At 49.2% G+C, this 26836-nt stretch overlaps 2 protein-coding genes across 7 annotated transcripts; one reads left to right on the forward strand and one right to left on the reverse strand.

Annotated features, from left to right (window-relative positions):
* Positions 1-4145: 4145 nt before the first annotated feature.
* ZNF79 (zinc finger protein 79) lies at positions 4146-10969 on the reverse strand. Its single transcript, XM_056505465.1, has 3 exons — positions 10938-10969; positions 10165-10855; positions 4146-5641 (listed from the first exon to the last, which is right to left on the reverse strand). The coding sequence occupies exons 1-3, from the start codon at positions 10967-10969 to the stop codon at positions 4805-4807; spliced, it is 1560 nt and encodes a 519-aa protein (XP_056361440.1). The 3' UTR covers positions 4146-4804.
* Positions 10357-26836, forward strand: LOC130259967 (zinc finger protein 239-like). 6 transcript variants are annotated; one of them, XM_056504835.1, is made up of 3 exons: positions 10357-10471; positions 16971-17022; positions 17187-18190. In XM_056504835.1, the coding sequence occupies exon 3, from the start codon at positions 17214-17216 to the stop codon at positions 17952-17954; it is 741 nt and encodes a 246-aa protein (XP_056360810.1). In that variant the 5' UTR covers positions 10357-10471; positions 16971-17022; positions 17187-17213; the 3' UTR covers positions 17955-18190. The 6 variants fall into 6 exon arrangements, 5 of the variants coding, with proteins under 5 accessions (XP_056360810.1, XP_056360806.1, XP_056360809.1 ...); XM_056504834.1 differs by lacking the exon at positions 10357-10471 and adding an exon at positions 10965-11067; XR_008841720.1 differs by lacking the exons at positions 10357-10471; positions 17187-18190 and adding exons at positions 10980-11067; positions 25576-26836.

Below are 26836 nucleotides of genomic sequence, written 5' to 3' on the forward strand. Positions count from 1 at the left end.
GGGGAAGGTGTTTGAGAGATTTATCTCCCTTTTGCTTGTCCTGCTGTAATTTGGTTGGTAATAAATTCACTCCCTGTGCCCAGGCTGGGTCTGTTGTCCCCGTTCAGTGCTCGGGGCGGGATCTCTCTTGTTCCTTCTCTCAGCTCCCGGGCCTCTCCTCAGCCAATCAGACAATGCAATGAAGAAGATTCAGCCAATCAGGGAGAGCATCTCTGATGACTCACCTGTTGTATGGCTGACCCGCAGCACCCAGTGTTCCACACGGGGACCCCACTCTCCCCGCGCAATCACGATCCCCCCTCGGGATCCCCCCAAGTCCCTCCCCAGTCCCGCCCCACAATAAACAAATTAGGAAGCTTTATTGGGAACACTGGGAGTAGCCGGGCAGGGGCGGAGTGACAGCGGGGCTGGAGGGGACACACGACCCTCCCAACATCTGTGGGGGGACAGAGCGGGGGCTCCTGGCTTGGCTAAAACCATGGGGAGGGGCTGCAGCCACCGCTGGCTCAGGAGTTCTGAAGGCGCAGAAAAGTGAGTGACACCAATCTGAGGGACCCAGGGGGAGCACACACGCTCTGGGATCCCCCACTCACTTTCTTCCACAGCTAGAAGCCGAGCCCCAGGGCCAGGAAGAGGAACCCCAACACAGAGCCCCCGATCCTCATCAACACCTTGCTGCAGGCGGCGTATGGCTGCATCTCTGGTGGTCCGCACGGGTCAGGACCCCCCAAAACCTCTCACAGACACCCCAAGCTCCTCTAAGCATCCCCCCAGTCGCCTCCAGCTCACCCTTAAAACCTCCTCCCAATCTCTTCCCAGCCTCCCCAGCACCCACCAAAGCCCCTCCTGTCCCTCTCACGATCCCATAATCCCCTCCCATTTGTCTCCTACTGCCCCTGGACCCTTAAGCCTTCTCCCAGTCCCTTCCCAGCCCCACCAGGACTCACCAAGACCTTCCCCGCCTTCTTCATTGCACAACCAACCTCATTGCAAACCCTGGTGGAACTCCCAGAACCCCATCCCACCCTTCCCAGCATCCTGCAAACCCCTTCTCAGCCCTTCCAGACAAAAGACCCCTCTCCCAATTTAAACCAGGCTATCTCAAACTCCCTTCCAATTACTCCCAGCTCCCCCAGTACCACCCCCACTCCCCCTGCACTGTGGGGCTGTGCCCCAGTGCCTGCTCAGGGGGTGCTCCAGGCTAATGTGCTCCACCTGGCAGCTGGAGGTGATTTTTCCCCCCCCCCCCCCCGCAACCGGGGGAGGGGTTGCAGCAGCACCCCGAGCTGGTAGAAATCCAGTTCCCACTGGGGACCAGGTCGGTGGCCACCACATACCCTGAGAGCTCCTGCTAGCCCTGGAACCACCTCAGCTGGATCTGGGCAGGGCAGAAATCCATCACAGAGCAGAGCAAGCAGCCGGGGCTGGGCTAGGAGCTTGAGGGCCACAGTGAGATGGACACACTGGGTGATACTGGGAGAGAGTGGGAGCACACTGGGATCACCTGGGGGAAACTGAGAGAGATGGGAGAGGGCTGGTGTGGCACAGAGAGGGACTGGGAATGAAACTGGAGAGAGTAGGGGATCACTGGGAGAGAGTGGAGTGGATTGGGGCAATGGGAGAGAGGGTGGAGGTTTGGGATTGGACTGAAAAGGACTAGGAATGGACTGGGAGGGACTGGAGGGGGCACTGAGAGAAAGGGGAGAGATATGGAAGGGCACTGGGAGGGCACTGGAAAAGAGGGTGAAGGTCTGGCAGTGGATTGGGAATGGAATGGCTGTGGACTGAGAGGAAGTGGGAGGGACTCTGGTGCCACTTTGAGGGACTGTGAGGTAGAGACTGGGATGGACTGGGAGAGCCACTGGAGCAACTTGGGGTGAGGGGACAGGAGGCCACATGGATGGGATCTTAGTTTGAGAGAGGATTTAAAAGACGGCACTCTGGAGTGACTATTGTCTCCTCTGCAAGGTTCCAATTATCCATTTCCACCAATAGGAAATTAATATTCATAGATGAAAGTTAAAAAACTCCAACAGTTTATTAATAAAGAGTAAGCCCACAAGGTAAGGGGAAAAAAAAGTAAATAACTGCTAGACATTAAATTGTCAGACCTTGCCCCACACACACACCTGGGACAAAAGACCCAAAATGCCAGAGAAAAGAGAAATCCCCACTCACGACACGATACAGGTGGCACCGGTTTCTCCCCAAGAGGAAAAAACACCCACGGGCGATGTACAGTAGGACAGGAGTGGAGAGGCTGAATGGACACCAAGGGAGATGTGGAATGTATGGAGAGAGCAAACTCTCCAAGGGCTTCAACCTGATTCCCAGCTTTTTCGTGTTTCAAGGGCTTTGACTGCCGGATTTGAAGGACTGAGATCTCACCATGAAAAGCAGATCAGTCTGGAAGCAGGCACTGCTGCTGGAGTCAAAGTCTGCACTTCTCACATCTTAGTTTTAAAAATATATTCAATAAAACAATCTTCCCCAGCCTATCCCTCCTCACACATTACAAAACACAACGGAACTCTTTCTAAAGGGTAAAAAATAAAGTAAAATGAACATTGAAAGTGTTCCCTGATACAAAGTCACATTGAGAAAATACAAAATAATGAAGCATGTCTAGTAAAACCTGCTGTAATTTCTCAGGTACTTGGCTCAGCGTCAGCTCAGAGCCAGGCTCTGTCTCTCAGGTGCACAAGTCCCCGGGTCCAGCTCTGAGCAGTCTCTCCTGGCTTTCCTGCCCAGCTTTCCCCGGCTCTGCCCCGGGCAGGCACTTGGTGTTTCCGTGGTGCCCCTGCCCCACTCAGCTCCCCGTGCCCTGCAAAGGCGCCCAGGCTGCTCTTGGTGCCCCTGGGTGTCACTGAGCGAGGCAGTGACGAGCCCCGGGGCCCAGGCAGAGCCCTGAGGGACACCCCTCGTCCCAGGCCTCCCGTGGGATACGGAGCCACTGCCCACAAGGCCCTGGCACGTCCGGCCGGCCAATTCCTCCTGCCCTGGTCAGCCCAGGCTGCAGCCCCAGGGCTCTGCAGGATGGGGCTGGGGCTGTCGCCTGGCACCGTGGCCAAAGCTCCCGGGGCTCTGGGCACGGCAGGGCTACAAGGCCACGAGTCCAGGGCTGCTCTGTGCTGCTTCCAGGCTGTCTCTCTGCTGTTGGGTGCCAGGTGTGGCCCTTTGTGACACGGGGGTGTGTGTCAGGGGGACATTGATGCGGGACATTGTGGTGCTGTCATGAATGAGAGTTTGAGATCTCTTAAAAATCAGTGGCAAGGGCATGAACAGAAGTCAGATTTAATATTAAGCAACAAAGCACAACCAATTCATTGGCAAGATTCACTCTACTGCCTACAGAACAGCTAAGGCACAAGGGAAAAGAAGCAACAAAAAAACCAAACAAAATCCAGGCAACCAAAACAGAAGCAAACTGAGAACTCTCTAGGGGAGTGTGGGTGGGTGTGTGCTGTGCTCAGGTGCATGGGACAAAAGACAGTGGGAGCAAGGATTAAAAGGAACCTGGCCTAAAAATGTAACAACACTGAGCACCACTTTAACTTCTACCTTAATTTGTAACTTAACTTATACCTTAGGCCTAGCAATTCAACAGAGGAACAACACTCTACTCATACCTAACTTAACTTATAACTAAACCTTAAGAATTCAACAGAGTAATAAAACTTAACAGTATTTAACCTAACTTATACCTATAACTTCCAAGTTCTACTTAGCAACTTAAGAGAAAAACAACACTTAGCTTATGACTTACATTTAACAACCTAGCAAAAGAACAACACTTAGCAGCATTTAAGTAACTTCATAACAATAACTAAAATATCCAAGGTATTTCCATATCTAGGAAAGCTGTATTTCTCCCAGATTTGCTATAGCATATGTGCAGGGGCATACACACAGACAGGAACAGTCAGTGCAAGCAAGGTACCTGTGAAAAATTCCCCTCCGAGCTCAGTGAAATCCTCCCTTCAGATGTTTTTGCATCTCCTGTTGGCCGAAGGACCTGGCCTTGAGGAGTGAGGGGATTGGCCCAGGACATGTGTTTCCATGATCCTCCAGGCACAGAAAAGCAGAGGATTTGCTGGCTCTGAGAGGCCCCCTCAGAGGGACACTTCTGGTCACAGCCCACGGTGGCCCAGGAGAGTTCAAAGGTCTCCTTTGGGATTTCTTCTGATGGGGTCACAAGAGAGCGGGCTCCAGTCATAATGATGTTTCATCCCAGCCACAGTTTGGGTCAGCACTTGTTCTAGAAGTGGGGGAATGCATCACCACACTGGGATCTCAGGGGTGCCCATGGCCTGGGTGATGCTGGCCTAATGCCAGGCACCCACGAAAGCCACGCTGACCCTGCCCCTCTCCAGCTGAAACAGGAGAGAGAAAATTTAACCAAGAGATCCTGGGTTGGGATAAGACCAGGGAAAGATTCTCACCAAAGAGAAAAAGAGGAACAACAGACCCAGCCTGGGCACAGTGAGTGAATTTATTACCAACCAAATCACAGCAAGACAAGGCAAAGGGAGAGAAATCACTCCAACCCCTTTCCCCATCCAACACGGAAACACCAGGATCATGAATCATCAGGACTCTGTCCAACAGAGGTCACTGGGGATCATCCAACACCGATCCTCCCATGGGGGATGGAGCTGGAGCAGAGCATGAAGCTCTTTCCACACTCGGGGCACTCACAGGACTTCCCTTAGTGCTGCCTCTGCTGGTGTCGGGTCAAATGAGAGCTCTGTGAGAAGCTCTTCCCACACTCAGGACACTCGTAGGTCTCCCCGGTGTGGATGCGTCAGTATCTGATGAAGTGGGAGTTTTGCTTGAAGCCCTTCCCACAGTCGGGGCAGTGGAAGGGCCTCTCCTCTGTGTGAATCCGCTCATGTACAAGGAGATCGGAGCTGGTCTGAAACCTCTTCTCACACTCAGGACAATTGTAGGGCTTCTCCCCGGTGTGGATGCGCTGGTGTCTTCTCAGGTAGGACATCCACCCAAAGCTCTTCCCACATTCCAAGTAGATGTAGGGCCGTTCCCCTGTGTGGATCACCTGGTGCAGCATCAGATGAGATATTGTGCAGAAACTCTTCCCACATTTCCCACACTCATAGGGCCGTTCCCCAGTGTGGATCCTCTGGTGCTGGGTCAGGTTGGAGCTCTGGCTGAAGCTCTTCCCACATTCCTCACACTCATAGGGCCGTTCCCCAGTGTGAATCCTATGGTGGTGGATTAGGTTGGAGTGGTCTCTGAATCCCTTCCTACAGTCCCCACACTTGTAGGGCTTCTTCCCAGTGTGGATCCTTTGGTGCTGGATCAGGTTGAAGCTCTGGTTGAAGCTCTTCCCACATTCCCCACACTCATAGGGCTGTTCCCCAGTGTGGATCTTCTGGTGTTGGATGAGCTTGGAGCTGTAGCTGAAACCCTTCCCACATTCCAAGCACTTGTGGGGTTTCTTCCCTCCAAGAGGCATCTTCACCATCTCTGAGCTCCGCCTGGATCTCTGGTCGCCTTCCTGGCAGAGGGAGGGTCTTTCCACCTTGCAGCTCTCACAGCTGGATTTGCAGCCTCTCCGCATGAGGAAACTCTGGGACTTTTCCTCCTCCTCTATGCATCCATGCCTTGGGAATGGAAAATCCTGGTATAGGGAAAAATCAAGAGAAGATGGCCTTGAGCTGGGGGTTTTTCTTTTCCCAAGTGCAACTCAGGAAGACATTAGGCACCTTGTGTCCTTAAGAACCACCAAAATACCAAGATTCAGCCCAAACATCTTCCAAACATCAATACACAGGAAAAAAACTCCAGAAGCAGCAAGATTTAGCCAGGATCCCGTCCAAAACATAAAGATTCACCCCCCGCAAAAACCAAAGCAACAACTTTTTGCCCAATATAGCTCAGAAACACCAAGATTCACCCCTGTGAAAACTGTAGATCCACCTCCCCTGTAACCTGCTGCATGTGGGAGGGACAATGCTCTGGGGGAGAGGCTGCAGACACAGGGAGGGGTGGAACCTTGTGCTGCTTCCCATTTGTGCTTCTTCTCCTCTTCTATCCCTGCTCTTCCCATATTCCTCTTCCTCCTACTATTCCTCCTCCTCCTGCACAATCCCACCTTCCCCTCCCACCTGCATCATTTGATCATTTTCTTCTAAAACACAGCTTCTCCTTCCATTCTCCTGCTGCCCCCAGGCCCAGCACCCACTGCCGGCTCCCTCTTCCCCCCAAACCCACAGCACCCCAGCGCAGGGGCAGGGATGGAGCTGGGGCAGCTCAGGCTGGGGTAGTGCTGGGCTCTCGGCCGCTCCGGCCCGCACTTGGTCCCCACTGCAGCCACTCACGCCACGACAGCACAGGGAGGCCTGGCCTTGGCACTGCCCCCCTCCCACCTCTCCAAATTCCCCTCGCGGGGGGCACTGGGGCCCAGGTGGGGCACAGGCGGGGTCCAAGAGGGGAATGGCGGGAGATGTGACTTCAAGCACAACGGGTGATGATCCCAAAATACCTCTGAAGGGTCCCTCGGGAGCATGTAGAGGTAGTTTGCACATTCTCCCAGAGGTAATCAAGGACATGGACACCCAGGGAAACAAGGGAAGCCCAGAAGGGATTTAGACAACAGGAGATGGATGCTGTTGGTGTGCTGGGAAGGAAATAGGTGAAGGGGAGTGTGCAGGAGTACGGTTCAGGATAGAGGCAGGAGGAATCTATGTGGTAAGAAAATGGATGATAGAAAAGAGCAGTAAGAGAAAAATACTGAGGATTGGGATGTTTTTCAGCAGGTTCTTATCCTCAGAAGTCGCCAGCTGATCCAGATCCTTCCTATCCTCAGTCCCCAGGACAAGCAGACGGGGGGTTTCTCTGTGCTGTGGAGTGGCAGGAGTGGGCGCAGAGGGGCGGCACCGGGAGCACGGGCTGGGGCCCTGTGGGGAGCTGTGGGGCCGGGCCGGGGCTGTGGGGCAGCCGGGGCTCAGCGCTGGGCGCTGCCTGAGCCCAGCACTCCCCGGGCAGGGCCGGCAGTGGCCCCCGGCCCCCAGGAGGCTGCGGGATGCCCCGGCCACTGCCCAGCCCCTTAGAGCTGCCGGCCCTGCCTGCCGGGGGGGCCACATTTGGACACTGCGACAGGACAGGGACTGGCTCTGGGATACGGGCTGGGGAGGGCAGGGGAGCACAAGGACCAGGAGCTAGGAACAGCTGGGAAATATGCATTGGACATGGAAGAATCATCTTTTAAGCATTTTGTTTGGGTCACTCGAGAAATGAATCTTCATTCTCCTTCTGGAAGTTCACGAATTTAGCAGGACTTTGGCTGAGCAGTAGTCTGTGTGGTCAGTTAATAACATTTTCTGAACCTGATGGCTTTTGCTGATTCTTCCTTATGTGCACGCACCTGGCCCTATCTCCAAGCAAATTCCCAGCACCTGCACTAAAATAGTATTGGGACAATTCTGAGGATTAACAGGGAATTGCAGGACCTGGACTGAGGACTCTGTGTTCTAGCCAGAACATTGCACGACTATTTAACCCCAGATAGCCTCAGTATTGTGGTATGGAAACGAGAAACAGAAAAACTTCAGAAAATAAAATAAAACAAATAAGCTTGGTGCCCCAGCCATGGCTCTTCCAAACTCAGAAAAGAAATTAGAATTATATGTGTGTATGAGTATATATTAGATTATTGGCTTTTAGCAAATATTAAAATGAATGCTACATGTATAATGTTGGAAAACTTTGCTGTATGAATATAGTTTCTTCTAGTTTCACTATTAAAAAAACTTTAAAATAGTACGGTGATAAAAATATTTTTCTTGGAGTATACCATGATAATATAAAAAGCTTTTGTTCATGTAACTAACTCAGAGAATGGTAGAAAAGAAAATAATCAGGAAATTCTTCCCATTCTTGGACTATGAGACTCCAGACCCCCAGAGAAGGAAAAAATGTTCATTTACAGGTTGGGGAGGAATGACTTTGAATAATGCATGAAGACTTAAAAATATGCAACAGATGGATATATTTAAGGAAGTGTTTTCTGAGTTAAGGTGTGCTCTCGGCTGAAGAACAAGCACGCTGCTGTTACAACATTTTGCTTTATTGTTTGACTCTTATTGTCTTTTATTAAACCTTTAAATATTTACCAGGAAAGTGAACCTTGTTATTTAAAATGTGGATGTTACACAAGGCCATGCAAAAGGAATTCCTGTACTAAAATGTTTAACCCAGTGGCCAGAGTGGCCTCACTGTCTGCAGAATTGTGCAGCCACAGCTTTAATGGGACCTGAGGCACAAAACCTGATGGCAAGAGGATCTCCTGTTGTTCAAGTCTGGAATAAAGTTAAACCTCTGATAACCAAAAGAGCCTCTACATGGATAAGCAGTGCTCAGTTATTACAGAACGAAACTTGTTCAGTGGCACAGGAGGATTTAGAATTGAGGACAAGGGAGAGGTTTAACCCAGCCTCCTGTTTGAACAGCCTACACAGGGACAGGGAACAAACCCATGACTGCATTCAAGTGACAGAGCTCCAGAGCCAGGACAGGAGAGATTGATTATATATTCCCTGGTCTGAGGGAAAAAAATGTGTTTATGGATGGGTCAGGAAGGACAGGAGAAGGGAAAAAAGTTTTAAGACACACTGTGATTAAGGAAAGGGAATCAGACCAAGACTTACACTCTGCCTAAGTACAAAGAAGCACCACTGGTGGCCAAGTGCCGTAGCCCATTCCATTTGTCCCTCAGCACAGAACAGTCCCAGCACAGCTCAGCACGGGGGGACCCCTCACCCTGGCCTCAGGGGTTCTCAAGCACCGCAGATTTGCATTTCCTGGCTGCAGCACCAGCATGGGAGGCCCCATTGAACCTGCACTAAAGGCAACGCAGCAGCAGCCAGGGCTCCACAGCAGGGGAAGCCCCTGGGCCTGCCCACACATCCTCTGCTCAAATCCTCTGCCTGGGCACCCTCCTTGGGCATCTCCAGCCACTGGGGCCAATCCCTGCTGCCACTGCTGCAGCTTCGCTGTTTTCTGTGCCTGCACTGCCACAGCTGCTGGGGAACACAACGGCACAATTCCACTCTGGCTCTCAATTACACTCACACACTGGGCTGGGGGATTAGAAAATCACGAAAAAACAGGGCTGGTTTTGGAAAATATACCTAGTTTAAATTTTTAAGATTTTTGTTGTTCCCTACTCAAGCCTTGTTTGTCTTTGTCTTGAGGAATGAAAGAAGCAAGAAGGCGGGAGTTGCGAAAAATTAAATGACTCTAGGTGCAGTATGCAAATAGATGATAACCCAAAAGTGGTGAAACAGAAAATAAAGGAAGTAAGAAAGTAGATCATATTCCACTCGAAATGTAGAAAGGATGGGAATGGGACACGTTTTCGTGGTTCCCTGGCAGATCATGGCTTAAATGAATGCTGTTCCTCCTCTGATATGCTGCAGCAACTCTCATCTTTTTCCCATGCACGACACCTTGCTGAGTGCAGCTCATTCAGCAGCTGAGCAAGGGGATGCAGGTGGCAGCCAGGCCTGATCCAGAAACGGCTACAAAAGGACAGGGAGTGAGGGCGCTGAGAATAAGCCCAAAAACAAAGAGGACACAGGAAGAACAGAGTCAACGCGTGAATGTGCTTGGAGTTCGGGCCAGGGATTTGCACCTGAGAAAGCAACGGTAGAAGTCTTCAGTTTCAGAAAATTTTACTAGTTGGCACGACTAAGATCCTGTTCAATTCATGAACCTCGAAAAGGAGAAACACTTAACAGAGCCGTGAATATCAGATGTTTTGCTAAAGCAGCGGCGCATATTAAAGAGGACATGCAGCAGGCAGATAGGCAAGTCTGAACCTTTCAAGTAGTTTTCCATTTTTTCGGGAAAGGGAGAGGGAGGTGAAGCCGGGAAAATGACCATAAAAAGGAGGCTGCGTTTTAGAGACCGCATGGCAAAAGCCCATAGCCTCTCTCTTTGTTCATCAATGAAGTCACTTTTACAGGACTCCTCTGTCTCCTTTGTGCACACAAAAGTCTGGCCACGTGAATTTTCCCGCACAGCCCCAGAGCCTCTCTCAAACATCCCTTGCCCTCCTCGGGCTCCTGCCGGGGCTCCACGTGGCTTCCCGCTCCCCTTCGGACTCACTCCCAGCTCCCACCGCACTCAGCTCCCGCTCACCCCAAGCTCCCAGCGGTTCAGGGTACAGCGCGGGAGCCGGTCCTCAGGAGATGTTTCCAAGAAACGGCGGAGCTCGGGGAAAGGGAAGGGTGTCTGTGCAATGGGCAGAGCTCGCCCCTCGCTGCGATTGACCGATTCGGCGGTCACGCTTCGATTTCCCGCGCGCTGATTGGGCAGAGCGAGGACAAGCCCGGCCCCGGGGCCAAGCCCGCCATTTTCGGAGCTTCTGTGCGGGGCCGGGAGCGGCGGCAGCGGCCGGAGCCTGGTGAGGCGCCGGCGGCGGAGTTCGGAGGCGGCCCCAGCGCAGGTGGGAGGCGCGCTCGGTTTTGCGGGGGCTCGGGGCTCGCTGCGGGCGAAGGGGGCGGCAGGGGGCTCTGGTGGGTTCGTTGTTCCGTGCTCGGCCCGTGTTCCCCCTGGGCTGAAGGCGCTGCGGGAGCGGCTGTCCTCGGTCTCCTTCCTGCTGTGGCCTCGGCAGGAGCCGCTGCCGGAACAGCTCTGGCTCCTCCCGGTTCCTGTGAGTACCACAGAGGTGGCTGCCCTGTGCCCGGGATGCTGCGCCGCCGCCTCACCGGGCTCCGGCCGTTGCTGCCGTTCCCGCCGTTCCCGGGTCTGCGCAGAGGCTCCACCAATGACACCTTTGCTGCCACATGGGTGCTCTGGCGGCGGCACCCAGGCCGGGCTTGTCCCCGGTCTGCCCAATCAACGCGCGAGAACGAGGAGTGACGGCAGAATCGACCAATCGCCGAGACTGGGGGGGGTTCTGCGCACCGCACGGACTCCCCTCCCTTTCCCCGAACTCCGCCATTTCTCGGAAGCATCGCCTGAGGAGAGGCGCCCGGCCTGGGCCCGGCTGGGGCACCGGGCTAAGGAACCGCGGCTGCCCTGAACTGGCGGAAGCTCGGGGTGAGCGGGAGCTGAGGGCAGTGGCAGCTGGGGGTGAATCCGGGATGGAGCCGAGAGCCACCTGGAGCCCCGGCAGGAGCGCGATCCGGGCACGGGATGTTTGAGAGAGGCCCCGGGGCTGTGCGGGAAGATTCACGTGGCCAGACTTTTGTGTGCACAAAGGAGACAGAAGAGTCCTGTAAAAGTGACTTCATTGATGAACAAAGGGAGAGGCTATGGGCTTTTGCCATGCCGTCTCTAAAACGCAGCCTCCTTTTTATGGTCATTTTCCCGGCCGCATTTCCCTCTCCTTTTCCCCACTGGCTGAGGTACTTGAAAGGTTCAGATTTCCCGATCCGCCTGCTGCATGTCCCCCTTAATATGCGCCGCTGCTTTAGCAAAACATCTGATATTCACGGCTCTGTTAAGTGTTTCCTTTTCTCGAAGTTCACGAATTGAGCAGGATCTTGGCTTTGCAGCAGGCTATGTCAATTAATAACGTTTTCTGAAACTGAAGATTTCTCCCTTTACTTTCTCATGTACGAGTCCCTGGTGCAATTTCCAGGCAGATTCACTCATTCACTGTCTTTTCTTCCTGGGTCTTCTTTGATTTTGGGATTGTTTTCAGTGCTATCATTGCCTGTCATTTTATAGCCGTTTCTGGATCAGGAGGCCTGGCTGCCACCTGCATCCCCTTGCTCAGCTGCTGAATGAGCTGCACTCAGCAAGGTGTCGTGCATGGGAAAAAGATGAGAGTTGCTGCAGCACATCAGAGGAGGAACAGCGTTTGTTTAACCCGTGGTCTGCTAGGGAACCACGAAAACGTGTCCCCTTCCCATCCTTTCTACATTTGGACTGGTACATGATCTACTTTCTTGTTTCCTTTGGTATCTATTTTACCACTTTTCGGTTATCACTTTTTTGCAAACAGCAGATTGAGTAATTTAGTTTTGCACAAACTCTTCCTCCTTCTGTTAATAGACAATCTGATCCCATCCCATGGTGAAATGTCTTGTTCTTCATTTCCCTGGGTTGGTCGACAGGAAGGTCAGGAGCTGGAGGTGGCCAGTTGTTATTTTGAGGACTGATAATATATTCTTTAGTACATAATAATAGCAATAATAATAACAACTACAATAATAGTAGTATAAGTATTAATAATAATAGTAATAATTATAACAATATTTGGTTTTTGTCTAATTATGGTACTCAAAATATTGGTGAATTTTCTTTCTCATATGAATTTATTAAGATTCCCAAGGGCTGGGCCATGGATTTGTAGGGTTTGTTCTGGTTTCTGTTCATCTTTTCCCCATTTTTGAGCATTCCCTCCAGCCAGGGCTGCATCAATTGACCACTTTTCTCTAATTAAATCATCAAATATTTGGACTCCCAGCTGATTTCTCTGGACTAGCAAAAACACCCCAGTACTCTAATACACCCTATATAATCTAGACAGTGACAGGAGGTGTTGGAGTGGGGAGAGGGATGTTGCCCCCCACTTTTTTTTTGGTAAAGTTTACATAACATTCTCCATTTGCTGTTTCCCTTTGCAGCTTAACCAATTTCTGTTGCAGTCAGATGTCCTCACTATCGGCTCTGCCTTTAGCTGTGCAAATTCCATCTGTGCAAGCAGGCAGAGCTTGGGGTGAGGGCAAGAGAGAATCAGCCCAGTTCCTCCCCCATGCAAGAAGACCCTGGTACTTTGTCCACACTTTACCCCAGCAGTGTTAATTTGCGTTTCTAAAGCTCCTCTTCTGGCTGCCTGGAATTAAGCTTCTGTTCAAGAGCAGCTATCCCATGACTCACCTGTGGCAAGCCCACAATCTCCTTTCTTTTTTCTTTTTCTTTTTTTTCTTTTCAAACAATATTCTATTACCTGTTGATGCGTTAAAGCATCACCTTTAAAGCCCTTCTAGTTTTGCAAAATCTATTCTAAAGGTGAATATTGAAGAACCCAGACAGAAATTTTGCCATCGTAAGAGCCTTGCCCAAATATACACAAAAAATTTCCAATGCAATCTAATTATTTCTACTTCTCCTAGGAGTAAAATTTGTCACATCCTTGGCCCAAACCTAACTGCCAACACAAAAGTAGGATTACTCTTCACTAGATGGAGAATTACCAGGGTAAGGAATTCTAAACACCAATTCCAAGGGAGATAATTGAATATCTTCCCTGAGTCTGGCTCTTCTTCTTGCCAGAGCTAATGGCAAAAGCCATACTCATGGCATCTTGGTTTCTATCACCAGCTTCTAAAAGAGTTTCTTTATTTCCCCATTCATTCTTTCTACCTGACCTGAGCTCTTGTGGTGCCAGTGCTTGTGGAGGTCCCATTGTATTCCTAAAGCAGCCATAAGCCCCTGATGGATCTGTCATGTAAAATTAGTTCCTCATCTCAGTCTCTTGTTTCCACAATCTCTTCTCTTCGAATTACTTGTTTTAGAAATATCTTCATAAGTGATCCAGGTATTTCTGAAGAGGTCAGAATTGCCTTTGCCACCCTGTTAGCTGCCATGCTGTCAGCAGAAGATATTTGAGGCTTCCTGCTCTGGGCATTTCAGTGCCAGGCTCTTCCAAGCACACACAGCTCTGCCAGTTGAGCTGACCATGCGGGCGGTAACCTGCCCTTGCTCTAATTCCCTTTCCTTAATCAGAGCATGTCTTGGAACTTTTTTCCCTTCTCCTGCCCTTGCAGACCCATTCATGAACACATTTTATCCCTCAGGCCAGGGAATGTCTCATCAATCTCTCCTGTACTGGCTCTGGAGCCCTGTCACTTGAATGCAGCCATGGGTTTGTTCCCAGCCCCTGTGCAGGCTGTTCAAACAGGAGGCTGATTTAAACCCTTCCCCTGTCCTCAATTCTAAATCCTCCTGTGCCACTGAACAAGTGTCATTCTGTAATCACCGAGCCCTGCTTATCCTTGTAGAGGCTCTTTTGGCTATCAAAGCTTTAACTTGGTGCCAGCCTTGAATAACAGGAGATCCTCCTGCCATCAGTTTTTGTGCCTCAGGTCCCATTAAAGCTGTGGCTGCACAATTCTGCAGACAGTGAGGCCACTGTGGGCAGAGGGTTAAACACTTTAGCACAATAATTCCTTTGGCATGGCCCTGTATAATATCCATATTTTAAAAAACTAGATTCAATATCCTGGTAAATATTTAAAGGTTTAATAAAAGACAATGAGAGATAAACAATAAAGCAAAATGTTATAAGAGCCGAGTGCTTGGCCTTCAGCCAAGAGCACACCCTAACTCAGAAACACCTCCTTAAATGCATTAACTTGTTGCTTATTTATAGATCTTCATGCATTATTCAAAATCTCTCCCCCGCAACCTGTAAATGAACATTTTTTCCTTCTCTGGGTGTCTGCTGTCCCATAATCCAATAATGTGAAGAATTTCCTGATTATCTTTTCTTTTTTCCCAGTCTCGGAGTTAGTTACGTGAACAAAAGATTTTTACATCACCATGTTATAGTCCAAGAAAAATATATTTATCACACTACTATTTTTAAGTCTGGTTAATGGAAAAACAAAAGAAACTATATTCTTACAGCCAACTTTTCCATCATTATACATATAGGATTAATTTTAATATTTACCAAATCCAATATTATAATATGTGCCATAACACACATACAATTCAAATTTTTTTTTCTGACCCTGGAAGAGTCATGGCTGGGGCATTTTATTTCATTTTTCTGAGATTTTGTTGTTTCTTGTGTTTATACCACAATATTGAGGCTATCCGGGGTTAAAAAGTCATACCATGTTCTGGCTCAAACAGAGAATCCTGAATCAAGGTTCAGCAATTCCCTGTTAATCCTCAGAATTGTCCCAGCTTCATTTTATTGCTGGATAACGTTACTTCATAGATTCCCTGGTCCTTCTCTGGGTCAATACATCACAAAATTCAGTCAAAATATGTCCCAAATGTTTAAAGTTTTTCTCCAGCATTTGGACTTATTTTTTTCTAATACTGCTAGATGCTTTTTAGCCTGAACATTCAGCCGTTTCACAGAGGCTTGTTCTACCTCTTCTTCTTGTCGTCATGATTTGAGCAAGTCATCTACATCCTGTATTAACCCAGTCCCCGGGGGTGGGGTAAATTCTTGTGATATTTTCTGCAAGGCTTGCCCCAATAAGGCTGGTGCTTCCATGCATCCCTGCAGAAGGAGCATCCATGTCTTTACCATTTTCACTTCTATCTCTTATTCCCACTCAAAGACAAAATAGAGTTTGCCATCCTGTGTGAGTGGGCATCCCCAGAAAGCATCTTTGACATCAGGTTCTGAATGGTGGCAGTGTGAGGAGGGAACCTGGTTCAGGATGGTTTAATGATCTGAGACTGTGGGGTCCCTTGATTCAATACTCATTTATTATTCTTAGATTGTGCAGCATTCTATCAATTCCATCTGATTTCTTGACTGGCAGGATAGGAGCATTATAGGGAGAGATCCCTGGCTCCAAAAGCCCTGCCTCAATAACAGGGACTCAATAATAAGGCTGTGAGCCCTTCCTTCCCTGGCTTGGAATAGGGTATTGCTTTTAGACATCACTTGTCCTGGTTGCTTCAAAGTACTTTTGAGAGACTCCATATCTAATTTTCTCTGTTTTCCTGGAGCGGCCTAACCTTCTGGGTTCGCTTGAGCATTGGCCTTGCCAGACATGCCAGACAAAGGCACAACTGTGTATCACATTTACAATATTAATTTGTATTCCTGATTTAGCCATCAAATCCCTTCTCAGTAAATTACAATCAGAATTAGGAAGAAATAAAAGCTCCTTCATTTCAAACCCATTCCCCATATCTTGTAACACTGGTGGAATAAAATACAGCTCATTTTTACCACTTATCCCCTGAATACTGCTTTCTAAATTCCTTCTCGATTTCCCTTATTGCCCCACTGGGTGTCCATGTCCTTGATTACCTCTGGGAGAATGTGCAAACACCCTAAAAATGCTCCCAAGGCACCCTTCAGAGATATTTTGGGATCATCATTCCTTGTGCTGGCTTTCCCTTTCTCCCCTCCATGGGTGCCCTGCTGTGTTTAGTCCCTGAAGATCCCACTGTAGTCACTGAGATTTTCAATGCTCTCTGGCTGCCAACTCTTCACAGCCCCCCTGATCTGTCACTCGTCTGTCTCCTGGTCACTCTCGGGTACCCAATCCATGCCCGGTGCTGCTGCCCCCCGAGGGAGCCGATCACCCAAACTGGGTGAGGCACCTTCAGCTCCCCTCGCTGCCCCCGCCCCAGATGGCGTGGGGCGCTGATGGCTCAGCAGTGTCAGGCAGAGCTGCAGCTCCCAGTGTTCCCCACCTAGACCCCACCTGCTCCCCCCTGGGCCCCAGCGCCCCCCGCAAGGGGAATTTGGGGAGGTGGGAGGGGGCAGCGCCAAGGCCGGGCCCCCCCGCGCTGTCATGGCGGGAGCAGCTGCAGTGGGGACCGAGTGCGGGCGGGAGTGGCCGAGAGCCCAGCGCTGCCCCAGCCTGAGCTGCCCCAGCTCCATCCCTGCTCCATCTGCTGGGATGCTGTGGGTTTAGGGGGAAGAGGGAGCTGGCTGTGGGTGCTGGGCCTGGGGGCAGTAGGAAAAGGGAAGGAGAAACAGGGTTTTAGAAGAAAATGGTCAAACGCTGCATGTGGGAGAAGAAGGTGGGATTGTGCAGGAGACAGAGGAATAGTAGGAAAAAGAGGAATGTGAGGAAGGGTAGTGACATAGGAGGAGGAGCAGAAACAGTAAACACCACAAGGTTTCACCCTTCCCTGAAGCGTCTCTCCCAGGCCCAGGAGCGTTGATCCCACCAAATGCAGCAGGTGACAGGAGAGGGGGGATTCCACAATTTTCACAGGGTTGAATTTTGGTGTTTCTGAGTTTTGTTCTGGTAAATATTGGTGCTTTTTTTTTTTTTTTTTTGCAGGGTCTGAATCTTTATATTTTGAGGGGGATTTTGGTTCAGTCTAGCTGTTTGGGTAGGTATTGATCTGTGTATTGATGTTTGGAGAATTTGTGATCTGAATCTTTGTGTTTTGGAGCTTCATACACACAAGATGCCGGATAACTTCATGAGATGAAGTTGGGCAAGGAGGAACCCCCAACCCAAGTCGCTCTCCTCTTGCTGTTTCTCCCAAATCAGGATTTTTCGTTCCTGAGCTGTGGGCGAATGGAGGAGGAGGAAAAGCCCCGGAGATCCCTCAGGAGGAGGGGCTGCAAACCCAGCCCAGGGAGCTGTGAGGAGGAAAGACCCTCTCTGAGCCAGGAAGGCGGCCGGAGATCCAGGCAGAGCTCAGAGCTGGTAGAGAAGCCTCATGGAGGAGGGAAGCCCCACAAGTGCTTAGAATGTGGGAAGGGTTTCAGCTGCAGCTCCAAGCTCACCCGACACCTGATGATCCACACTGGAGAAAAGCCATACGGATGTGGGGAATGTGGGAAGCGATTCAGAGACAGCTCCCTCCTGATACGGCATCAGGTTGTTCACACTGGGGAAAAGCCCTACAAGTGTGGGAAATGTGGGAAGGGATTCAGAGACATCTCCCACCTGATGCAGCACCAAGTGATCCACACTGGGGACCGACCCTACACCTGCTTGGAGTGTGGGAAGAGCTTTGGGGATAGCTCCACCCTGAGAAAACACCAGCTCATCCAGACTGGGGAGAGGCCCTACGAGTGTCCCAAGTGTGGGAAGAGGTTTAAGACCAGCTCCAATCTCCTCCTACATGAGCAGATTCACACAGAGGAGAGGCCCTTCCGCTGCCCCGACTGTGGGAAGGGCTTCAAACGCAACTCTCATCTCATCCTGCACCGGCACATCCACACCGGGGAGAGGCCCTACAAGTGTCCTGAGTGTGGGAAGAGCTTCTCCTGGAACTCAGCCTTGACCCAACACCAACGGGCACGCCACTAAGGGAAGCCCTGTGAGTGTCCCGAGTGTGGGAAGAGCTTCGTGCTCTGCTCCAGCTCCATCCCCCATGGGAGGATCGGTGTTGGATGATCCCCAGTGACCTCTGTTGGACAGAGCCCTGATGATTCATGATCCTGATGTTTCACTGTTGGATGGGGGAAGGGGTTGGAGTGATTTCTCTCCCTTTGCCTTGTCTTGCTGTGATTTGGTTGGTAATAAATTCCCTCCCTGTGCCCAGGCTGGGTCTGTTGTTTCCGTGCCCGTGCTTGGGGCAGGATCTGTCTTGTTCCTTCTCTCAACTCCCAGGCCTCTCCTCAGCCAGTCAGACTGCGATGAAGAAGATTCAGCCAATCAGGGAGAGCAGCTCTGACTCTGCGGTTGCCAGGCAGACCCGCAGCACTCAGTGTTCTGCACCTGGACCGCACCCTCCCCGCTCAATCACTATCCCCCTGCGGGGTCCCCCCAGTCCCACCCCACAATAAATGGGACCAGGGTGAGCTGGGAAGCTTAATTTGGAACACTGGGAGCAGCTGGGCTGGGGCAGAGTGACAGCAGGGCTGGGGGGAACAAACGACCTCCCCCATAATTGGTGCGAGGACAGAGCGGAGGGTTCTGACTGGACCTGAGGCGATGGGGAGGGGCTGCAGCCACTGCTGGGTCAGGAGCTCCCTGGGAAAAGAAAAGGGGGTGACACCGAGCTGGGGCAAACGCTCTGGCCCCCCCGCCCCCGTCCCCCCGCCGCCTTCTTGCACAGGTAGAAGCCAAGCCCCAGCAGGAAGATGAAGCCCAACACAGAGACCCTGATCCCCATCAGCACCTTGCTGTGGGCAGCGTCCAGCAGCACCTCCAGGGGGTTCCGCAGGGGTTATGACGTCTTTAAATCTCTCACAGACACCCCAAGTCCCTCCAAGCACCCTCCCAGTCGCTCCCAGGCCACCCTGGACCCCCTGAAAACTCCTCCCAATCTCTTCCCAGCCTCCCCAGGACCCACCAAAGCCCCTCCTGTCTCTCTCAGGATCCCACAGTCTCCTCCCACTTGCCGCCCATTGCCCCAGAATCCCCAAACCTTCTCCCAGTCCCTTCCCAGCCCCACCGGGACTCACCAAGACCCTTCCAGTCTCTTCTCAGCACAACCAGCCTTATTCCAACATCTGCTTTTGCATCCCAAATCTCCTTTCAGCCTTTCCAGGCTCACTCTAGTCCATCTCAGTTACACCCAGCACCCCCAAACTCCCTTCCATTGCCTACCAAGACCCCCAGAACCCTATCCCACTATCCTCAGCATCCCTTAAAACTCCTTCTCAGCCATTCTAAACCCTTTAACGGCTCTCACAGTTTATTCCAGGCTATCTCAAACTCCCTCCCAGTTACTCCTAGCACACCCCAATCCCCCTCCTAGCTCCCCCAGTGCCTCTCCACTCCCCCTGCACTGTGGGGTCCAGGCTGTGCTTCAGTGCTGGCTCAGGGGGGGGCTCCAGTCTGACATGCTCCACCTGGCAGCTGGCGGTGACCCCACAACTGGGGGTTGGGGTTTCCAGTAGCACCAGGAGCTGGTAGAAATCCAGTCCCCATTGGGAACCAGGTCAGTGGCCACCGCATGCCCTGAGAGCTCCTGCTGGCCCTGGAACCACCTCTGTTTCTGGGGTGTTTCTGGGCAGGGTAGAAATCCATCACAGAGCAGAGCAGGCAGCTGGGGCTGGGCTGGGAACTCGAGAGCCACAGTGAGATGGACACACTGGGGGACACTGGGAGAGAGTGAGGACACACTGGGATCAGCTGGGGGGAACTGGGAGAGATGGGAGAGGGCTGGTATGGCTGAGAGGGACTGGGAATGAAATTGGAGAGAGTGAGGGAAAACTGGGGGAGAGTGGATTGGATCGGGGTACTGGGAGAGAGGTTGTCAGTCTGGGATTGGACTGAAAAGGACTAGGAATGGACTGGGAGGGACTGGAGGGGGCACTGGGGGAGAGGGTGGAGGTCTGGGAGTGGAGTTAGAAGGACTGGGAGTGGATTGGGAATGGAATGGCTGTGGACTGAGAGGAAGTGGGAGGGACTCTGGTGCCACTTTGAGGGACTGTGAGGTAGAGACTAGGATGGACTGGGGTGGATGTGACCTATGAAAGGATGCACTACATATTAGAAGGCTAAAATCTGTTTATTAGAACAGCATGCTGTCTTTTATACACTCTGCAAAGTTTACATTTTATTCATTGGTTACAACAGATCAACACAAAGTTCATTGGTGTAAAATCATCTCCACCTCTGTTTCTCACAAGACTTTACTCAAAATACTTTTCTCAGGTGCAGGTTTCTTCTTGCTTATCTTGTTCTCCTTCTCGGTCTCCATACCAACAGCCTTGATAAAATTCCTTTCAGAAGTAAACCTTATCAATTAACTGGCTCACAGACCAGCTATAATCCCCTTCCATAATTCCCCCATCCCCCACTTTTTTTTTATTTATACCAAGAATGCAGCTGCTAAGGATTTTGCAGGGCTCTTGCAGAAATCCCAGCAGACAGCAGGGAGTCAAAGCAATATCTCAACTCGCAAGGAAACCATTCAATTATTCTCATCTTCAAATTTAAAGTATTCCTGTAAACTGACCCATTGCAATCTGATAAGTCCATATAATACATGCTCTCATAATCCTGGCATCCATAACTGTGTGTTAAGAACAAAAATTACGTTAACAAGACATGTAGAAAATGAATTTTCAAATACTGTTACAGACTCCGCAATCCCTTGATGTCACTTTTGTGGCAGAATGATACCTTCACGTTTAGTTAAATAAATTGTCCTCCACATAGAGTTATATTTTGTGGCCAAAAGACCAAGTCATCTGTCCAGTCACCAATCAGAACTAAGCAGCATCCACTTAACTCTACAACTGGCCACTGCTATTATAATGCAAGCAAACCTAGTTGCTTAAAGTGTGGACTAATTCAGCACCCTTATACAAAAGCAATACCTCACCCCTAGGTATATTAAGTTCCTCTTGTTTGGGGTAGTAAATGCTGTGTGAAAGGAAATGGTACATGACATATTACTCAGTATTGCCAAGTACTCTGTGGAGGAGAACAAAAACCCAAAGGTAACATCCACCAATTTACATTTTTAACCTGAGTCAATATCTCCATTTACTTTGCCCTGAGTGATCATCTTCACAGCATGTTCTTTAGAAGTCCATGCTTCAATCCACCTGATGGTTGGTGTCTCCCACGCATTCTGCTCTGGCTATGGAACCATCCATCCTGTTCCTTCTGGTGTGCTCCAAGTACAGCTTAACACAACGACCAGCAAACCAACTGTAAGAGTGTGTCTGAAGTTTCTCTGATCTGCCTCATGACCATCAACAGAGACTGAGATCCCGGGACCCCTCTGCTTGCTCTGACCTGAGTTTTGGCCTGGCCGAGGTGGATGCTTGTCAAGGACTGTTTGTAGGTGTGCTTGGAGCTTGCCACAGTACACTGCTCTCGAGAGCAGGGCACTGGCTGTAACATCCTGTTCCACCTGTTTCTTGGAGCAATGATCTCCACATAAAATAGTCCATAAATCTTCTCACCTTTTGGCCAGAGGTCACTCATTTTGGAAAAGGACTATAAAAAGTGAATTTCCTAAAGAGACTTTGAGATCTCTTTCTCCCCAACTGATTGAAGACGCCTCTGTCATAGGAGAGCCACGAAGATGTGTCCCATCTGTTGGTAGCCATATCCCCATCCTTTCTTCCTCTCTCTCTCTCTCTCTCTCTCTCTCTCTCCCTCTCTCTTCTTTTACTTCATTTCCTTTACCTCTCCCCCCGCCCCCGCCCCCCCCCACTGCAAAACTGAATTGTTGGCACTCAATAAACTGCATTATTGCTTTCTACTTAACAAAACCTGAGTCTCCTGCTTGTGTCTTTTGCACCCTGGGGTCAAACAAACCATCATGACTCCCGCTCGGGTTGAGCGGATCGTGACATTAAATTGGCGTCATGGACAGGATTTCTGACAGACAGAAGGGCTGCTGGTTGTGTGTAGTCTGTAACAGGGGAAGGACATCTTGCTTCAGCCGCACCTAGCTGGCCACCTCGACAGGGGTGAGACAGACTAGAAAGCAAGGGGGGCATTTCAGATTTCCTGGAAATGGCACACACCTAGGTGAAAAGCATCCCTACACTCATTTGAGGATTCTGTCTTCAGAAATTCACAAAAGATCTCTTGGTGCAAAAGGCAAAACTGCACTGTTCTTGTTCTTTATTACTGTATGTATGTGAACTGACCTTTCCTAAAAAATCAGGGGGGGAAAAACCTGTGTAGGCTGTGTGTCTGCCTTTCCTGAAAATAAGGGAGGGAAAACTGTGTAGGGTGTTGTGAGAGTCCATCTGAAAGCTTCTCGTTTGCTCTGCCCAACGACCCTCGCCTGAGGCCTAAAAAGACCCCTCAAACTGCAGTTTAAAGGCGCTGGCCAGGGATGGGAGGAACGCCAGGCCATTGTTCGCAGGTGGTGCCCATCGGACCAGGACTGGTTTCTCAGGAGACTGGTTTATGGATAGTCACGGTGCACTGAACTGTGTTTAGTCAACAAGGCTCCCACAGGTGCGAGAACAATGAACTGGTCAGAGATGGAGTGCCCTGTGTTTGTTTCATCAACAAGGACTCGCTTGGGCTTGTTGTGGGTTTGTTCCCCCCACGGAACCCAAAGCGTCCCTGAAAGTTCTCACCTGTTTGGCCAGTCGCCCGACACCTTGGAAAAGACTATAAAAGATACTCTCAAACTAAAGACCCCCGAGATCTCCCTGGATGGCAACGGACATCTATTGGCTGGTTCCACGAGGATCGTCTGCCCGTCTTGGTAGCTATAATCCCAACCCCTCTTTCTCATTTTCCCTCTCTCTCTCTCTCTCTCTCTCTCTCTCTCTCTCTCTGTCCCTCTATCGCATTTGGTTGGCACTAAATAAAGGTGCATTTTTGCAAAAGTAAACTGGTTTTGTCCCCCGCTGTGTCTTTTGCACTTTGAGATCCCTAAAAGAACCTATCAGGACTCTGCATGTGGTGTGGACCCTGACATTAAATTGGCGTAGTCAGCAGGATAATGTTGGTAATTACACCCTAGACCCTAGTACCAACAATGTCAAAATCACTAAACTTTGTAAGCATGAACCTACTGACTGCTGGTACAATTTTATCTTAACCAAACCAACCTATGTGACATATAACTGGCAAAATGACCCAACAGATCTGTCAGGCTTACAGGGTCTGACTTACAAGTTCAAAATAAATGCTGTAGCAAAACCTGTGTTAACTGCAGTAATTACACACTCTGGTATGCAGTTTCCCCTAGTGCTGGATAGCAAAAATTAAGTTTTTCCACCCTTTACACTAATAAAAGGCTCTGATATTGCCATCCGATGTGAGTTAATTCTTGGAGCTCTTGTTGAACCCATACACAGCTCTGGTATAGGACCTCATGGCCGTGTTTTACACTGTGAGACTCAGAATTGTTGGTTGAACCTAACTGATGCGCAATTCTCTCACAAGGTGATATGTGGTGAGAACAACACTAAATACTGGGGAGAACTTGATGTCAATGTTGTAATGCCTATAACACCCACTACCCAACCACCGGTTGTGCTGAAGCCAAAGATTTTTGAAATTGGGCCTTACATAATTAAGAAAACTGGACAACAACAAATATTGTTTAATCCAGCGTGGTCCCTTAAGCAAGTTAAATTTTGATGCAGAACAATGTTTCGGAAATTCAGCCAAAATGTTCACCTTTTTTACAAACTTCGTTTCAGGGGCAGACCACCTGGCTGTGGAAATGGACTCCTTCCAAAAAACGCATGGCAAGAGACATAACCGGTGTTGTGGGGACAGGATTGGGAATTCTAAATAGCATTGATTCAGAGGTATTAATGAACAAATTGGCTGCCACCACCAGAGACCTGACCAAATTGAAACAACCTCTGCAGTCCTCTTTGACAGCCCTGGGGACGCAACAGTGGTTATTATCAAACATTTTACCAGATTGGGAAAAGGCAAATGTAAATGATCACAAATTAATAATTGACACTCTTGGTGCTGCTCAAAACAACATCTCCCTAGCCCTCAGCTGTATCCAGGCACAGCTTGGGATGCAAACAGTTTTTGCCTCAATTATAAGGGAAGGGGAAGAAGGTATTTTCCCCACTGAAATCTGGACAATAATTTGGGACAATGCTAATGATTTTGAAAAGAAGTTTCAGTCCTGGTGGAATTTGGTAAATTTTACCTACAACCCCAGTACAAATACAGCCACAGCCTTTGTGCTGATAATACGCAACGCTTCAGTGCATTTGATATACCCCATCATTGCATTAGGATTGAATCATGATGGAGCTATTCTCTATCCTTTCGAGCATAGAGAATGGGCCCGCCAAATTGGTGAGAAATGGCAAACTGTTAATTTGGAATCTTGTGTTGTTCGGGAGCAACAGGGTTTCATTTGTGAAAACAATGCCATTGTGGCCCAAGACATCTGTTTAGACACAGAGCAAAATATCTGTCATTTTGAAATACATCTTGATGAGACTCCTGCAACAGTGCTGGTGTACATAGGTAATGGATATGTGTGTGTAAGGACTGCTTGTAACTTAGTGTTTGTAGAAAATGTAGCAGTACATTTAAAGAATCATTCAAATTTTTGTGTTTGTAATTTCACCACGATTATGGGCTGTGACTTTTCCTATACTGTCCCAGTTATGTCTTATCACCTTTTGCAATCCAATTTTACACTGATTCACCAGTTAGCCCCTGCTCCCTTTGGGATGAACCTCACATTTATTAAACAATTGTTGCTTCACCAGGACTTAATTGGAATCTTAGAAAATATCAAGAAAAATGGACAGAAGACCCTGGTGACAGTTCATCATGATGTGAAAGAGATACATCAGGTTTTAGAAAGGGTAAAAAGGGATGCTGAGGCCAGGTGGTGGGATACTCTTATTGGGTGGTCACCTACTGCTACCAGCATCCTAAACAGAGTGTGTCATCCCATTGTTGTTCTTTTGATTTTGGTTTTCATCAGTTTTATTTTGTCAGCCATTCTATACATCCTGAATTGGAGAATGGTAAAACAGCTGACACAATTAGCATCAACAATGGAAGCACATAATCTGATCACTACCCCATCTGCTAAAGATACCCCTAAAGTTATTGACACCAGACAAATTACACGAGCAGTAAAAGTTAGACCTTTAACAGCAAACTGATTAGAATTGCTATGATCAGTACTATTAGTTTTAACGATGTTAAGGTTTTTTTTTGTTTGTTTGAAAATGGTTTTGGAAAAACAATTGTTTTAATCAATTTTGTTAAATGTATTGTAATCAATATTGATTTATTTTAATTTTTAATTGTTTGAAAGTTATTTTATTGATTTGCTTTAATTTTTAATTGTTTGAAAGTTATTTTATTGATTTGTTTTAATTTTGATTGTTCAAAAATTATTTTAGCTAATATGATTGTGATTTGTTTGAAGAATTGTTTTTTAATCAATCTTGTTGTGATTATTTTGCTTTATTATTTTTGTGCCTATTTCGTTCCTTTTCCTTTTTCTTTTCCCTTTTCCTTCTTATCCCTAATGTTTTCTGTCCCTACTTTCCAGGATGTGTTACCAATGACGGGTCCTGAAGATGCCACAACATTACAACATCATGCTGATGGAGTTTTCTCGGCGACGCTCGTTGGTCACGGGGTGGTGTGAGAGTCCGTCTGAAAGCCTCTCGTTTGCTCTGCCCAACGACCCTCGCCTGAGGCCTAAAAAGACCCCTCAAACTGCAGTTTAAAGGCGCTGGCCAGGGATGGGAGGAACACCAGGCCATTGTTCGCAGGTGGTGCCCATCGGACCAGGACTGGTTTCTCAGGAGACTGGTTTATGGATAGTCACGGTGCACTGAACTGTGTTTAGTCAACAAGGCTCCCACAGGTGCGAGAACAATGAACTGGTCAGAGATGGAGTGCCCTGTGTTTGTTTCATCGACAAGGACTCGCTTGGGCTTGTTGTGGGTTTGTTCCCCCCACGGAACCCAAAGCGTCCCTGAAAGTTCTCACCTGTTTGGCCAGTCGCCCGACACCTTGGAAAAGACTATAAAAGATACTCTCAAACTAAAGACCCCCGAGATCTCCCTGGATGGCAACGGACATCTATTGGCTGGTTCCACGAGGATCGTCTGCCCGTCTTGGTAGCTATAATCCCAACCCCTCTTCCTTTCTCTCTCTCTCTCTCTCTCTCTGTCCCTCTATCGCATTTGGTTGACACTAAATAAAGGTGCATTTTTGCAAAAGTAAACTGGTTTTGTCCCCCGCTGTGTCTTTTGCGCTTTGAGATCCCTAGAAGAACCTATCAGGACTCCGCATGTGGTGTGGACCCTGACAGGTGTGTATGCATGTATACTAACTTTTCCTAAGAAGTTAGGACGGGGTACCATGCAGGCTGTGTGTCTACCCTTTCTGAAATAAGGGGTGAAAACTGCATAGGGTGTGTATACATGTGTACTAACCTTTCCTAATGTCCAAGTTTAGGACAAAATTGGGGGAAAACTTCCAAAGGAGCCCCCCAGAAAATAACCCCCCCCACAATTCCTCCCCCCCACCAGGCTCAGAAAGGATTTTCTCAGGGGGGAAAAGTGGAAAAAACCTATTTATTAACGAACACAAAAAACCACTCCCCAGCACAAGGAAAATACAATCTCAGATGACAAAAATGTGTTCACCAAAGTGAGTGAGGATGGACGAGCTCAGACAGTCACTGCTGGGAAGGGCAAAAAAGTTTCTTTGGCAGACTCCAGAGGCAGTCTCTGATGTTCAGGTCCCCATCTGGAGCCGGTACAGATCTTCAAGATGAGGGGAAGAAGGGAGGGGAGAAA

This window comes from Oenanthe melanoleuca, chromosome 17, assembly GCF_029582105.1.
Source record: "Oenanthe melanoleuca isolate GR-GAL-2019-014 chromosome 17, OMel1.0, whole genome shotgun sequence".
Classification (NCBI taxonomy): domain Eukaryota; kingdom Metazoa; phylum Chordata; class Aves; order Passeriformes; family Muscicapidae; genus Oenanthe; species Oenanthe melanoleuca.